Genomic DNA, 14558 nt, shown 5'->3' on the forward strand with positions numbered 1-14558 from the left:
ACCTGAAAAATGTCTCCTTGGTTTAAATCTTCATGGTCAGAGAAGTAATGTGCCCCAAAGAGAAGACACAGGGGCAAATGGAAGCTACACACAACTGTTATTTCAGATTATGGAATTTGGGCCTTCTTTAAATTAATTACAGTCTTTGCTATTAATTTATTGTATTTATTTTATTTATGCTATTAATTAATTCCATTAAGATAGTAGAAAGACCAGAAGTGTATTAAATTCCCTGGATTAGGATCAGACTTTGAAAATTAGATTTAGGAATAAAATATAACAATACCTACCTGTTATTTTTAAGACTGGTTTTAAGGACAGAAATAATATTTATGCCATTCTATAGATAAAAGCTTAATCAAAGAATTTTGCTGAAATTAATCTGTCCAAAGTTTTTATTATCTGGAATTTGAACTTCTAAGAACTTAACTAAACAAGCCAAGCATGAGAACTGAAGTACTCAAGAGCCTGCCAAAGGTAAAGTGTTTGATCAGAGCCCAACAAGCCTAGCTGTAGCCCCAGGACACTACCTATTACATTTGTTTTTGGCAGCTCTAAAAATATATTAAATGTATTCAAAACAACCAATAAAAATAAAGCCTGACCGAAGAATGAAGACAATAAGTAACTTGTTTATGTAATGAACTAACTCAACCCACAACCAATATGAGATGTTTCAAGACAGCATTTAATGTTCACTAAATCAGTCTAGGGCAGTGGTCGGCAAACTCATTAGTCAACAGAGCCAAATATCAACAGTACAACGATTGAAATTTCTTTTGAGAGCTAAATTTTTTAAACTTAAACTTCTTCTAACGCCACTTCTTCAAAATAGACTCACCCAGGCCGTGGCATTTTGTGGAAGAGCCACACTCAAGGGGCCAAAGAGCCACATGTGGCTCGCGAGCCACGGTTTGCAGACCACGGGTCTAGGGGAAAGCAAAACATGCCAATAGAAAATGGGAGTATACTCTTCTGTGAATGTGGAACTAACACCTTCTAGTGGTTGAAGTTAAATCCTCTCTCCTCCACCCATCCACACTGCCCAGCACCAGACCCTCCAAAAACTGCTGTAAATTTTTTTAAAATATATTTTTTTATTGATTTCAGAGAGGACAGGAGAAACATTGATCAGCTGCCTCCTGCACACCCCCTACTGGGGATCGAGCCCACAACCCCCCTGACCGGGAATTGAACTGTGACCTGGTTCACAGGTGAATGCTCAACCACTGAGCTCTACCGGCCAGGCATTTTTATGCTACCTTATCATCTTTTCTCCTGGATTAATAAAGGGAAAGGGAAATATGTATTGTTTTTACCTATCTCTCTAGATATAATTAATACAGATATATATTTTCAATGGATTAAAAACAATCTACAATATTAGTATAGAGATTGTTCATCCCATTATTTGAATGATGATAGGCCAAACTGTATTATTTCCTTCTAAGACCCAAAAAGAGATATCAAAAAGGGCAAAACCTGTTCTTTAAAAGCATGAGCACATTTCACCCTTATGAGGTATCACTTTCAGTATTAATTACAGGCGATGAAACAAAATTCAAAGAATCTGAGTAATTTTCCCTTAGGCAACACAATTACTAGTATACAATAGTTGAGTAAAATTTAAGTCCTGGCCATTTGACTCCAAATCCCAATTCTTAACTAGAGGGCTAGAATATCTCCTATAGATATAATAAGGTCCTCTTCTTAAAGGAAGCCATCTCAAGGGAAGTAAAGGCAAAAATAAATGAATGGGACTATATCAAACTAAAAAGCTTCTGCACAGCAAAAGAAACTGACAACAAAACAAAAAGGCAGCCAACCAGATGGGAGATGATATCTGCAAGCAGTAGCTCTGACAAAGGTTTAAGTTCCAAAATATATAAAGAACTCATAAACTCAACACCAAACAAACAAAAAACCCAATCAAAAAGTAGGCAGAGGACATGAAAACACACCTCTCCCAAGAAGACATACAAGCAGCCAATAGATATATGAAAAAAATGTTCATTCTCACTAAGCAATTAGGGAAATGCAAATCAAAACTACAATGAGATACCACCTCTCACCTGTTAGAGTGGCCATTATCAATAAGAATAGCAATAACAAGTATTGGAGAGGATGTGGAAAAAAAGGGAACCCTCATTCACTGCTGATGGGAATGTAGACTGGTACAACCACTATGGAAAGTAGTCTGGCGATTCCTCAAAAAATTAAGAATAGAGCTTCCATATGGGCTAGCAATCCCTCTCCTGCGTATATACCCAAAAAGCTGGAAATTATATATTCGCAATGATATATGCATCCCTATGTTCAGTGCTGCATTATTCACAGTGGCCAAGACATGGAAACAACCAAAGTGTCCTGCGATAAAGGAGTGGATAAAGAAGAAGTGGTCAAATATACAATGGAATACTACTCAGCATAAGAAAGGATGAAATAGCACCATTTGCAACAACATGGATGGACCTTGAGAACATTATACTAAGTGAAATAAGACAGTCAGAAAAAGCTAAGAACCGTAAGATTTCACTCATGTGGGATATACATCTGAAACTTGTGAACACAAACAGCAGTGTGTGGTGGTTGCCAATGGGAAGCGGAAGTGGTAAAGGTCGTTTCACCATACGATGATAGGAGAAAATCTGACTTTGGGTGGTGGGCACACAGTGCAATATGCAGATCTTGTAACATAGACACCCATACCTGAAACCTATACGATCATGTTGACCAATGTCATCTCAATAAATTTAATTTTAAAAAATGAAGCCATTCTATTAAAAGGTCTCTTTGGTCAATAACAATGCTAATAAATGTCTTCTTTGCACTAACAGCTCCATTTCACTGCTCCCTTTTATAGCAAAATTCCAAACAGCTATTTGATAAAACTCACCAGGAAATCATCTGGGCCTGAAATTTCCTACAGCTGTCTGACCCACTCCAGAGTTTACTCCAATTTGTCTTTCAGGCCCTCCACACCAGTGAAGCTTTTCCTGCCTAAATTAACCTGCTTCTTCTGTGGTGACAAATCTGGAGGTCATTTCTTGGTTCTCATCTTATTTAACTTAGTGACAACATTCGACAGTAACCATGTTTTACTTTTTAAAAAATATATTTTTATTGATTGCAGAGAGGAACGGAGAGGCAGAGACAGAAACATCCATAATGAGAAAGAATCATTGATCTGTTGCCTCCCATATATATGCACCGACAACCTACAACCTAGATATGTGCCCTGACCAGGAGTTGAACCCATGACCCTTTGGTGCATGGGACAATGCTCTGACCCAGTGATCGGCAAACTCATTAGTCAACAGAGCCAAATATCAACAGTACAACGATTGAAATTTCTTTTGAGAGCTGAAAACCGACTTCTGCGCATGGGCCACGAAGTTTCAAACGCGCTGTACGTGCACGCCCGCACGTGGTATTTTGTGGAAGAGCCACACTCAAGGGGCCAAAGAGCCACATGTGGCTCGTGAGCCGCGGTTTGCCGACCACTGCTCTGACCAACTGAGCTCCACTGGCCAGGACTCATGTTTTACCTTTTAAAAAACATTTTATTCATGTGGCTTCCAGACCCCCTTCTCTTGGTTCTGCTTTCCCAGTCTCCCTACTGAATTTTCCTCACTGACTAAATTCCAAATTTTTCAAGTGCCCCTGGTTCAAATCCTCAGTGAGTTTTTCTCTTTTTGCCTCCTCCTCTTATGATTTCATTTTATCTCAAATTTTAAAATACTACCTAGATGCCAGTGAATCATACATTTATACCTCCAGCCTTCAATTTTCCCCTAAACTCCAGAATAATCTAACTGCCTGTTCAACATCACTACCTAATATTTGGGGGAGATATTTTGAGGCTATATAAATACCCTATTTTACCTTAAAGTACCATTCACCAGTGGCTCTTGCCTGAAACAATTATTACTGTGGTGTTCTAAAGGTGACTTTGTATTTCTCCCTAACCCTTCTACAATTATTACTGAAATTCTTCTATAAAAAAGAGTTGTCCCTCCTCCCCATATTTATTTATATCAGTATGCACTCATGAATACCCATTTTATTCTTTTGGCTATAATCTATTATTTACTAGAGGCCCGGTGCACAAAATTCGTGCAACCTGCACCCTCTCCAATCTGGGATCCCTCTCACAATCCAGGACTGCTGGCTCCCAACCACTCGCCTGCCTGCCAGCCTGATAACCCCCTAACCACTCCCCTGCCAGCCTGATCGACACCTAATTGCTCCCCTGCTGGCCCGATTGCCCCCAACTGCCCTTCCCTGCCAGCCTGGTCACCCCTAACTGCCCTCCCCTGCTGGCCCTGTTACCCCCAACTGCCCTCCTCTGCAGGCCTGGTCGTCCCCAACTGCCCTCCCCTGCAGGCTTGGTCCCCTTGAACTGCCCTCCCCTGTTGGCCTGGTTGCCCCTAACTGCCCTCCCCTGCAGGCCTGGTCCCCCCCAACTGCCCTCCCCTGCAGGCCTGGTTGCCCGCAACTGCCCTCCCCTGCCGACCTGGTCCTCCCCAAATGCCCTCCCCTGCAGGCCTGGTCCCCCACAACTGCCCTCCCCTGTCAGCCTGGTCGCCCCTAACTGCCCTCCCCTGCCGGCCTGGTCACCCCCAACCCCCCTCCCCTGCAGGCCTGGTCCCCCACAACTGCCTTCCCCTGCTGCCTGGTCACCCCCAATTGCCCACTCCTGCCGGCCTAGTCGCCCCCAACTGCCCTCCCCTGCCGGCCATCTTTGACCACATGGGGGAGGCCAGCCTGTGCGACGGTGTGAGGGTCAATTTGCATATTACCTCTTTATTATAAAGGATTTTGTGGATCAAAATAGTTACAAGTTTAGCCATTGGGAGCACTTCCAGTTGGTCCTTATATCCTTCTGACATGCCCACATCCTAATGTTTTTTGAGCACTTTCTTCCTGTCTGGCACTGTATTAGATGCTCTAGGCTCACCTTATATTTTCCCTTTCCCAAACTTCAATCATTTCTCCAAAAAGCTCTAGTCTAGTCTCTTTAATTGGAGAATGGTAAAACCACAATTTGGATGTTTGGTATTCTCATTATTATTAGGAGTGTCACGAAGCTCACTGTACCTGACTGCCTTCCCAAAGGTAAGAGTTAGGAATTCACACAAATGAACAACTCCTTCCCTATTTTATTCCTCCTCAACTGTATATTGGAAATCCACCACACAAAATAACACTTTGAAAAAGGGTGCTGTCCCTTTTGACTTGATCAAAACATCCTGTACAGTGACTTTTCATCTCAAAAGAGAAAGCTGTTTCCAAAGTCCTCCAGACCCACCTAGCAGTTCTAACAGGCATTTTGAGAAGCTACCCTGGGAAGACTATGCCAAAGGCACTGTACTAGCTGACAGAATAATACTCAACAAACTTCACTCACTTTTCTTTTTTTAATCCTCACGCAAGGATATCTTCCCATTGATTTTTAGAGGGTAAGACAGAGAAATATCGATGTGAGAGAAACACATTGATTGGCTGCCCCCTGCACACACTTCGACCAGGGCCCAGGCCAAGGAGGCGCCTACAACTGAGGTATATGCCCTTGACCAAAATTGAACCCAGGACCCTCTGGTCCACAGTATGATGCTCTATCCACTGAGCCAAACTGGTTAGGGCTTCACTCACTTTTTAATAAAAATAGCCAAAATATTTCTCTAAACTAAAAACATCAGTATAAAAACAGTAGCAATGAAGATGATAAAATTAAACTTTAAAATGATTATAAAATATCAGCTCAAATAATTTCTCTTACTGTTAAAACACTATTGATACTTTTCTTATAGTAAATCGCACTCCTCATGTATACATATCATATTCCCAATAACCAAAAATATAATAATCTAAAACCTATCACTAGACTGAGTTTCTTGAAGGCAGAGAGAGACTTATCTGAATCGTAGTGCTAGGCAAGCAAAAAGCAAGATCTCAGCAAATCCTTATTAAAATGAAAATAGAAAAAAATGCCTTCTGATATCTTGTCCAACTCTAGACACTAGTTGTAAAAGCTTCATATCTGGTTTCTTTCTACAATTTATTTCTTTACTTGTCTCTCCTCCTACCATTTTCTTTTATTTTTTTAAAATATATTTTTACTAGAGGCCCGGTGCACGAAATTCACGCAGGGGGGGTGGGGGGGTGGGGGGTGGCGGTGTCCCTCAGCCCAGCCTGCACCCTCTCCAATCTGGGACATCCCTCTCACAATCCAGGACTGCTGGCTCCCAATTGCTCGCCTGCCAGCCTTCCTGATTGCCCCTAACCACTTCTGCCTGCCAGCCTGATCACCCCCTAACCACTCCCCTGCCAGCCTGATTGCCCCTAACTTTCCTCCCCTGCAGGCCTGGTCACCCCTAACTGCCCTCCTCTGCAGGCCTGGTCCCCCCCCCCCCAACTGCCCTCCCCTGCAGGCCTGGTCCCCCACAACTGCTCTCCCCTGAAGGCCTGGGTCCCCCGCAACTGCCCTTCCCTGCAGGCCCAGTCACCCCCAACTTCCCTCCTCTGCCGGCCTGGTCACCCCTAACTGCCCTCGCCTGCAGGCTTGATCGCCCCCAACTGCCCTCCCTTGCAGGCCTGGTCCCTCCCAACTGCCCTCCCCTGCTGGCCATCTTGTGTCCACATGGGGGCAGCCACCTTGTATGTTGGAGTGATGGTCAATTTGCATATTACTCTTTTATTAGATAGGATTGCTTTCAGAGAGGAAGGGAGAGGTGGAGATAGAAACATCAATGATGAAAGAGAATCATTGATCAGCTGCCTTCTGCATGCTGCCCATTGGGGAACAAGCCCACAATCCGGGCATGTGCCCTGACTGGGAATGGAACTGTGACCTCCTGATTCAACTACTGAGCTACACAAGCAAGGCATCCTCCTACCATTTTCTATTGCCCTTATGGAACAAAACTGTTAGATGCTCTAACCTCAAGAACATTTACAAATTAAGTCTTGTAAAGAAAATGCTATCTATTGAAAAAAATCACCCTTAAAAAATGGAAACTTGGTTTTATGGTTTCCAACTCAAAAACAGATATTTAACAATGAGCATTCATGACAGCAGGTGTGCTAGGCCTGCTTATTTTCTTACTTTAACCTCTACCTTTTAAACAACAGAAGCCCATTTAGCTTATGTCAGTGCAAAGAATGCTGTCCTAGTCAGTGTTCTATGATAGTAGCTAAATTATAACTAGTGGCCTGGTGCATGAAAATTCGTGCACTGGGGGTGGGGAGGGGGGGTCCCTCTGCCTGGCCTTCCCCCTCTCACAGTCTAGGAGCCCTCACGGGATATCCTACTGACAGCTGCGGGGAGCGGGCCTAAGCCGCAGTCTGGCCTCCTTCTGCGGGAGGCAACCGGCCCATCAGGTCTATAGATACTTTCTGAAGGCAGCACGGACTCCTTCCTTATTTCTTTCCTCTGTGGTTGGAGAACAGGGGACTAAAAGGTGGAGACAGAACTGTGGCCAGGCCTGGGGCTTTTGTAGGCAGTGGAAAGAGAGAGAGGGCTGGGGAAAGTCTAGACACATTTCCTTCGATTGTCCTCCCTTACTCCGGGCCCCTCCCTCCATTTTTTCCTTGTCGTGGTGAACGCTCGGGCCTCGGATCAACAGGAGCCCAGCGACGGTGGGGTTCAGCCTCCTCACTTCTCAGCTGAACATACAGCCGCCCCACATTCCAAGCGGGGCTGTTTTCAAGTGGCTAAAACGCTGGGAATTCACACCTCCTGGCCTTTCCCCTCTCGGTTTCCTCCTTGGGTCTGTTGCAAAGTTCACCGAGACACCGAAGCAGCTCTGCCCTGGTAGTTCTGCACCAGCCTCCGCCCAGGCCCTGCCGGACACTTCCTCGAGGTCTCTGGGCCCACAGTCTGTGCTCGGGGAGGTCACCCAGAGCCCGTTCCCCTAGGCAGGTAGGCTAGCTTGGAGAGCTGGAGGAAGATGGCAGAGTAAGAGTTGGTATGAACCAGCGCCTGCTCAGCCAGACTTCCTAAGCTCACCATTGGGCCCAGGCCGGGCCCCTTCCCCACGCTGGGAGGACGCCAGCTGAGGTCCCCTCCCTGCACCCAGCACCCTCCTCCCTGTTCCACCACCGGGGGGCGGGAGCAGCTCGCCAGCTTTGGACCCTGCCAGCCGGGCAGGCGGTGGCACAGGCGGTGCAACCTAGGGCGCCGGTGGCCACGAGCCTCCTCCCCCTCCCTGAAGTGTGGGGCAGGGTTGCAGCAGCTCATGGCCGCCCCTGGGCACTGTGCATGGAGACACTGCTCATCGGTGAACCACCATTCAACCCAGGACCTGTGGGGGCTGGGGTGGTCTTGGGCTCCAGCCGGCCCCACCGAAGCCAGAATCGGCTTGGCCGGCCGCCCTCGTCACCCTCGTGAATCACCGCGGCCAGGCAATCCCATCCCAGGAAGTGGCCATCCCAATCGCCCTGGCTCACTCCCCGGTGCAGTCGGGCCTGCCCAGCAAGCACGTAGGCAGGAGCTGGGCCACCGAGGGGCGGGAGGAGGGATGCGCAGGCTGGGGCGGAAGCGGGGAACTTGGCGGTGTAAACACAGCCCTCCCCACGCCGTGCCGGCCCCTCGCGCCGCATTCCCAGACCCCCGGGCACCCCTGCCTGGTGCTGCACTCTCAGGCCTGGGGTGGGGGCGAGGGACCTGGGGCTGCAGCCTGGAGGCGGCCCTCGCTGGCTGGGAGTCGCAGTGGTCGGTCAGGGAGGGATGTGGGGTGACATGAGGCAGCCTCACGCAAGTCCCCGCCTCTCGCTCTCTCTGAGAGGTCAGTAGTTCAGCCCGCTCGGAATGCTGCACACAGCCTGGCGTTCGGTCGAGCCTTTGGTCATTTTGGATGTTATGGGGACACTGGCTCTTTATATATATAGATGAACGACTGACAAATTGGGTCCTTTTTGTTTTGTGGCTCCTGAGGAGCTTCAGTCAGCATTGCTCAAGGACACATTACTGACCAGCTCCTTTCTTTCAAGCTCAGTTAAAACTTATTAAAACCACAGGCCAGGAAAGCCATAAAACATGTTGTATGTATATTTAAAGAACAGCAACAAAATAAATGTGGTCCTAACAAATGAGATACCAAAAAGTTTAAAAGAAAATCTAGTGACAACAGGCCATACTCAAAAGTGATAAACTGGGAGACTCCAAATGATTTGCTTCCCCTTGAAACACTGTCAATCCTATGTTTAAAGCATCTACACAATTAGTGAGAGTTGACAAACTACCAAGTATTATAAAAAGGAGGGCTCAGGTAAATATTTTCTAAGTATGATATGAGGTTTATAAAGATGAAGAACTGTTGTCTTATCTAAAATGTGAATGCTGATGTCTGGATAAGATTCTGAGCCAAAAAGAAAAAAAAAAAAGGCAAAAGAAATGTAAGAATTTGGGAGATCTCCATTCTGAAAGTTAGCTTAGTGCTGAGAAGTGTTAAGTGCCACATGAGAGCACAAACAGGGCACCATTATCACAATGCTGTGCTGCAACCTGAATAATTAGCACACAACTGGATTTGGCTGGCTCTGGCTCAAGGTGAAGGAAGCTGCCTCCAAACAAGTGTAAGAGCAGAGATGCTGAGAATATTTAGGGCATGTGAAAAAAATGGTACATGTGATTTTCTGTAGCTCTACCTATAATGAAAAATTGAAAAACCAGTTGTCTAAACACTGATTTGGAAAATATAAACATCCAGAAGAAATCTGAGGTAAAGTATAACATGAGTTTACATGGAATTTTCCCCACAAAATGAGGATGAAAGGTATTTATTACTGTTGCTCATATCTAAAGTATCTCTTAAAGACCTAGCTACAGGCTTAAGTAAAAGCAAGATATATATAATCATCTTTTTCATTGTTATTTCACCAGATTAGCACATGCTGAAATACTTCTTTACATATCAGAAAACAGCCCCAGCTGGGTTGCTCAGTTTGTTGAAACGCTGTCCCATGCACCAAAAGGTTGCGCGTGCAATTCCCAGTCAGGGCACATATCTAGGTTTCGAGTTTGATCCCCAGTGGGGGTGCATGGCAGGCAGCTGATCAATGTTTCTCTCTCACATCAATGTTTCTTTCTTTCTCTCTCCTTTTTTCTCTCCCTAAAATCAATGAACATATCCTCAGGTGAGGATTAAGAAATTTTCTTTATAAAATGAGAAAACAGAATTATCCATCTACTAGAGCTAACAAAACAAAAACAACAAAGACCACTCAATATTCCAGAGTTCTTTCAATGTTCACTTAGAGAACTGCATCAAGTGAAAAATTAAATAATTTTCAAATTAGTAACTTGATTATAATGGTAATCTTCATATTTGTGTTTCAAGCATTTTAATAACATGAGAGTATATATTTGGGTACAGGTGGTAATTTATCATCAAGGTCACACATTATAAATGTGAAGAAGTGTAGATAGCAACATTTTTTGAAGGGAAAAAGAAAATCGGTGCCCAAGAGTAAACTAAGTGCTGACGCAAAATTTCATCTGCCTTTCCCCTTGATATCAGCAAGGGTAAGAAGATGCCTTTTCTAAACTCTCTCCCACATCTCAACTATCCTAGGCTCATGCAATATTTTTTTAGACAAATTCAGACTTCACATTTAGAGGAAGTATGGTGCACCAGTGGAGTCAGATTCCTAAGTTCAAACTCTGGTTCTGCCACTAACTAGCAGTACGATGAAGGTAAATCACTTACTTTGTGTTCTTCAATTCTAAAATGGAAGTAGAAACAGTACTTATGTAAAAGATTTATTAGGAGGAAACAAGTTCAATAATCTGTCATGTGAAGCCACTATCTTCCAGGCTGAACAGAGGCTGCTGGCAAACCTACAATGTAAGCTTAGCCCCCTCACTAATAATACTCCTTTGCAAATGAGGATACACAAGCAATTAGATAAAGCCTCCCAATGCTATTGGAAGGAAAGGTGACAGAAATATTTATATATAAATTTTCATTTTTCAGAAGGGAAAATGGAGTCTCAGAGATTGAATGAGATCTGCATGGGATAGCAGCATTTTGGTCCTTTAATTTTTCAATTTATAAGCAAGAGTAAACTTGCCCCATAAGGTCTAGAGGGAATTCAATAAATACATAAATATATTCTATGCCCCGAGGAAGAATAGCATTACTCAAATACAATGAATTAATATTATTTACCCAATGATCAGAAGCATAAATAATACTAACTTCCATTGGGATTACTACTTTATGGTGGTAAAATTCAAATAATTGAACAAATTTGAATCTACAGCATCAACACACTCAGGACAATCTTAAGAAAGGTTCTAAGATTACATCATACTTTGGAAATTATCCAACATATATTATCTTTCTTCCACATCTTGCCTGCCTCATACGTCCACCCCCCAGTTCAGAAAAGGTGTCCTGAAATGAGGTTTTTTACAAGGAATTCCTGTAAAAAAATAAAAGCAAAAGCATCATTCTACATTTTTACATATTTGCCATTAAACTCTCCACAAAGAGCCCTAGCCAGTTTGGCTCAGTGGATAGAGCATCGGCTTGTGGACTGAAGGGTCCCAGGTTCGATTCCGGCCAAGGGCACATGCCTGGGTTGTGGGCTCCATCCCCAGTAGTGGGCGTGCAGGAGGCAGCTGATTCTCTCTCATCACTGATGTTTCTATCTCTCTCTATCCCTCTCCCTTCCTCTCTAAAATCAATAAAAATAATTTTTTTTAAAAAAATAAATAAATAAACTCTCCACAAACAATGCGGTCAAGAATCAACTTCAGCATCATTGCCTATGCTTACAAACACACCCTTTCCCGGATTAACTTACCAGAATCAGTATTTACCAAAACACTCAGAGGGTCTGCATTTGCCTCGGGTGGACCTTCAGGCTTCGCATCAACCAAGCAAATGCCTGATCTGATGGCTGCTCTCTGTCCGGCACAGTCATTTTCCCACTTGTGATGTCTGCCAGAACTTCTGATCTTTGCCATCTGTGAATGTCTGGACATTCCCTTCATCTTACTGGAGAAAAAAAATAAATAAATAAAATAAAATTATATATATATATATATGCTATTTTTAATATAAAAGACACTGACCTTTCAAAAATATTTGAAAAAGTCTACTGAATGCAAAAGAAATTTGTCAATCACTCACTTGTAGCCTAGTTCATTAAAGAGACCAGAATAAAATAAATTCAATGGTTTCCAAAGATAGAGAAGTCTATGGAAGAACTTTAAAAGAATAACACACCACAATATACCATATTTTATCAATTCCAAGACGCACACTGCTTCCCATATTTTAATACCTCTGAAATTGGGCTATGTTGTATAATCAACAGCAGGTGAATTTAACCGGCAGCTTTCTTTCATTCCTATTGTACATAAAAATGTGTTTCTTAGACATAAAGTGTGTTAACTTTTGCCCAGTCGGCATGGCTTAGTGGTTGAGCTTTGACTCATGAACCAAGAGGTCATGGTTCAATTTCTGGTCAGAGCACATGCCTTGAGTGTGGAGCATATAGGAGGCCACCAATTAATGATTCTCTCTCATCATTGATGTTTCCATCTCTCACTCCCTCTCCCTTCCTCTCTGAAATCAATTTTTAAAAAGTGTGCTAACTTTTGTCTACCCATTTTTAAGGAGTCTTAAAAGTTTCTGAAGCATTTATAAATATATTGCCTTGTTTAATTTTCATGACAGCTCTTTGAAATTGATTAGACAAGTACTATTTACTTTACAGGAGGATAAGCTTATAGACTGTGCACAATTGCACAGCTACCTCAAATTAAGTGCCCTGTCAACCACTACAATTACTCCTCTTAGAAGAAAAACAAATACGATGTGAGCATATTCTAATGTAAACTATATGTAGAGAAAAAAAGGCCATTTTATTATTTTTTAATTTTTTAATTGATTTTTTAGACAGAGGAAGAGAAAGGGAGAGAAACATCGATGTGAGATCAAAGCATCGATTAGCTGCCTCCTGCACGCCCCCTATGGGGAATCAGCCTGAAACCTGGACGTGTGCCCTAACTGAGAATTAAACTGGTAACCTTTTGGTGCACGGATGAAGCCCAACCAACTAAGCCACACCGGCCAGGGCAAAAAAAGGCTGTTTAAAAAAAAAAGGTTTATGCCCTGGCTGGTATGGCTCACTAGAGCATCCACCTGGGCACCAAAGGGTCTCGGGTTTGATTCCCGGTCGGGGCAAGTGGGGGAGGCAACCAATCGATCTCTCTCCCCACCCCCACCCCCTCCCAATCATTGAGAAAAATATCCTTGGGTGAGGATTAACAAAAAAAACAAACAGGTCTATTCCCAGTAGATTATAATATAAGGTATCCTTTGGTGGGGCTGAGTTTTCACAAAGATACATATGCTTATCCTAATCTGTCATCAGGCAAAATTCATTTCTCCATTAATAATGGAGATTGCAGTTAGGAGTATAAAAATTAGAAATCTGGGTTCAAATCCTAATTTTGCCATCTTCTGATTATGTCTTGGTCAATATTAATACCCCTGAGTCCGTTTACTCCCTCATCTGTATGTAGAATGGGAATCAGAGATGTAGAGACAATTACCATGAAGTGCTTCTAGAACAAGTTAACATACTGGGTCCTTAATAAATGGCAGTTATTACTGAAAGGAATTAAAGCAGAATTAGTAGATAGGGTTAGGGGTAGAAGAAGGAGGAATCGTGGAGGTAGCTAAAACAAACAAAAAAATGTGTTTTGCAGAAAACAGGATGGCAGAAAAACAGGTTGTTTTGAAACAAGGATGTTTTTCTTGCAAGTGCAAAACAAAATGGTGCAAAAAGTCCAGAAACCAATCAGAGAGCGGCACAGATAGACAAAGAGCAGGCCTTTAGCAGACATAAGGGAAGAGCAGAAAGCTTCAGGGGCAACCCATTTGAATCCCCTCTGAGTGGGGAGCCTGTGTTTGTTTGTAATAAACTCCTGCCTTGTTTGAACTCCTCAGCTTCATTTTTTGATTCCGTGAGAGACAACCCTGGGAAGAATTCCTGCTCACCTGTTCTGATATTTATTTAATATCTCTGCAATGCATAAGTTCTTAATCCTTTTAGATTCACCATAATCTTTACAAAGTCTCATTCCAAGAAATCATATATATGCTCTAAATTTTGCAGAGAACCACAGACCAATTTCCATCCAGAAATGTTGTGCTAATACCTCAAGGAAGTCATCAAAGCTAAAACAAATAGTGTTGCTGCCTCTAGTCCACCCTCACCACGAGGATAATGAAGACAGGCCACTTTCCTCAAGCTCCCACTCACAGGTGCCTTCCCTGTATCCACTCAGAGATGCTGCCTGCACGTGACCACAGCTCACTGTTGAATGATCACCTTTAAGGTAATCACTAATAAGTAATGAGTTAGGATAATCCTTTAACTGATGAGATTAGTAAGACTTAATTGAAAAAATAATTACTTAGTATTTGCATCCCACCCCACCTTTGAGGGATTAGTTCTATTACACCATTGTTGGATACCCATTTAAAAGGAGTTTATTTAATCAACATTTAATGAAAATAAAAACATGGATGCAC

The 14558-nt window shown here is 43.2% G+C and overlaps 1 protein-coding gene across 1 annotated transcript in view; it reads right to left on the bottom strand.

Moving 5' to 3' along the window:
* The window catches only part of NUFIP1 (nuclear FMR1 interacting protein 1), a 49556-nt gene that overhangs the window by 13245 nt on the left and 21753 nt on the right, over window positions 1-14558 (bottom strand). The window contains exon 7 of the mRNA XM_079778840.1: window positions 11815-12008. Coding sequence (XP_079634966.1) covers window positions 11815-12008 — 194 coding nt within the window. The remainder of the gene's footprint in view (window positions 1-11814; window positions 12009-14558) is intronic.

Source organism: Cnephaeus nilssonii (genome assembly GCF_951640355.1).
Source record: "Cnephaeus nilssonii genome assembly, chromosome: 8".
Lineage (NCBI taxonomy): Eukaryota > Metazoa > Chordata > Mammalia > Chiroptera > Vespertilionidae > Cnephaeus > Cnephaeus nilssonii.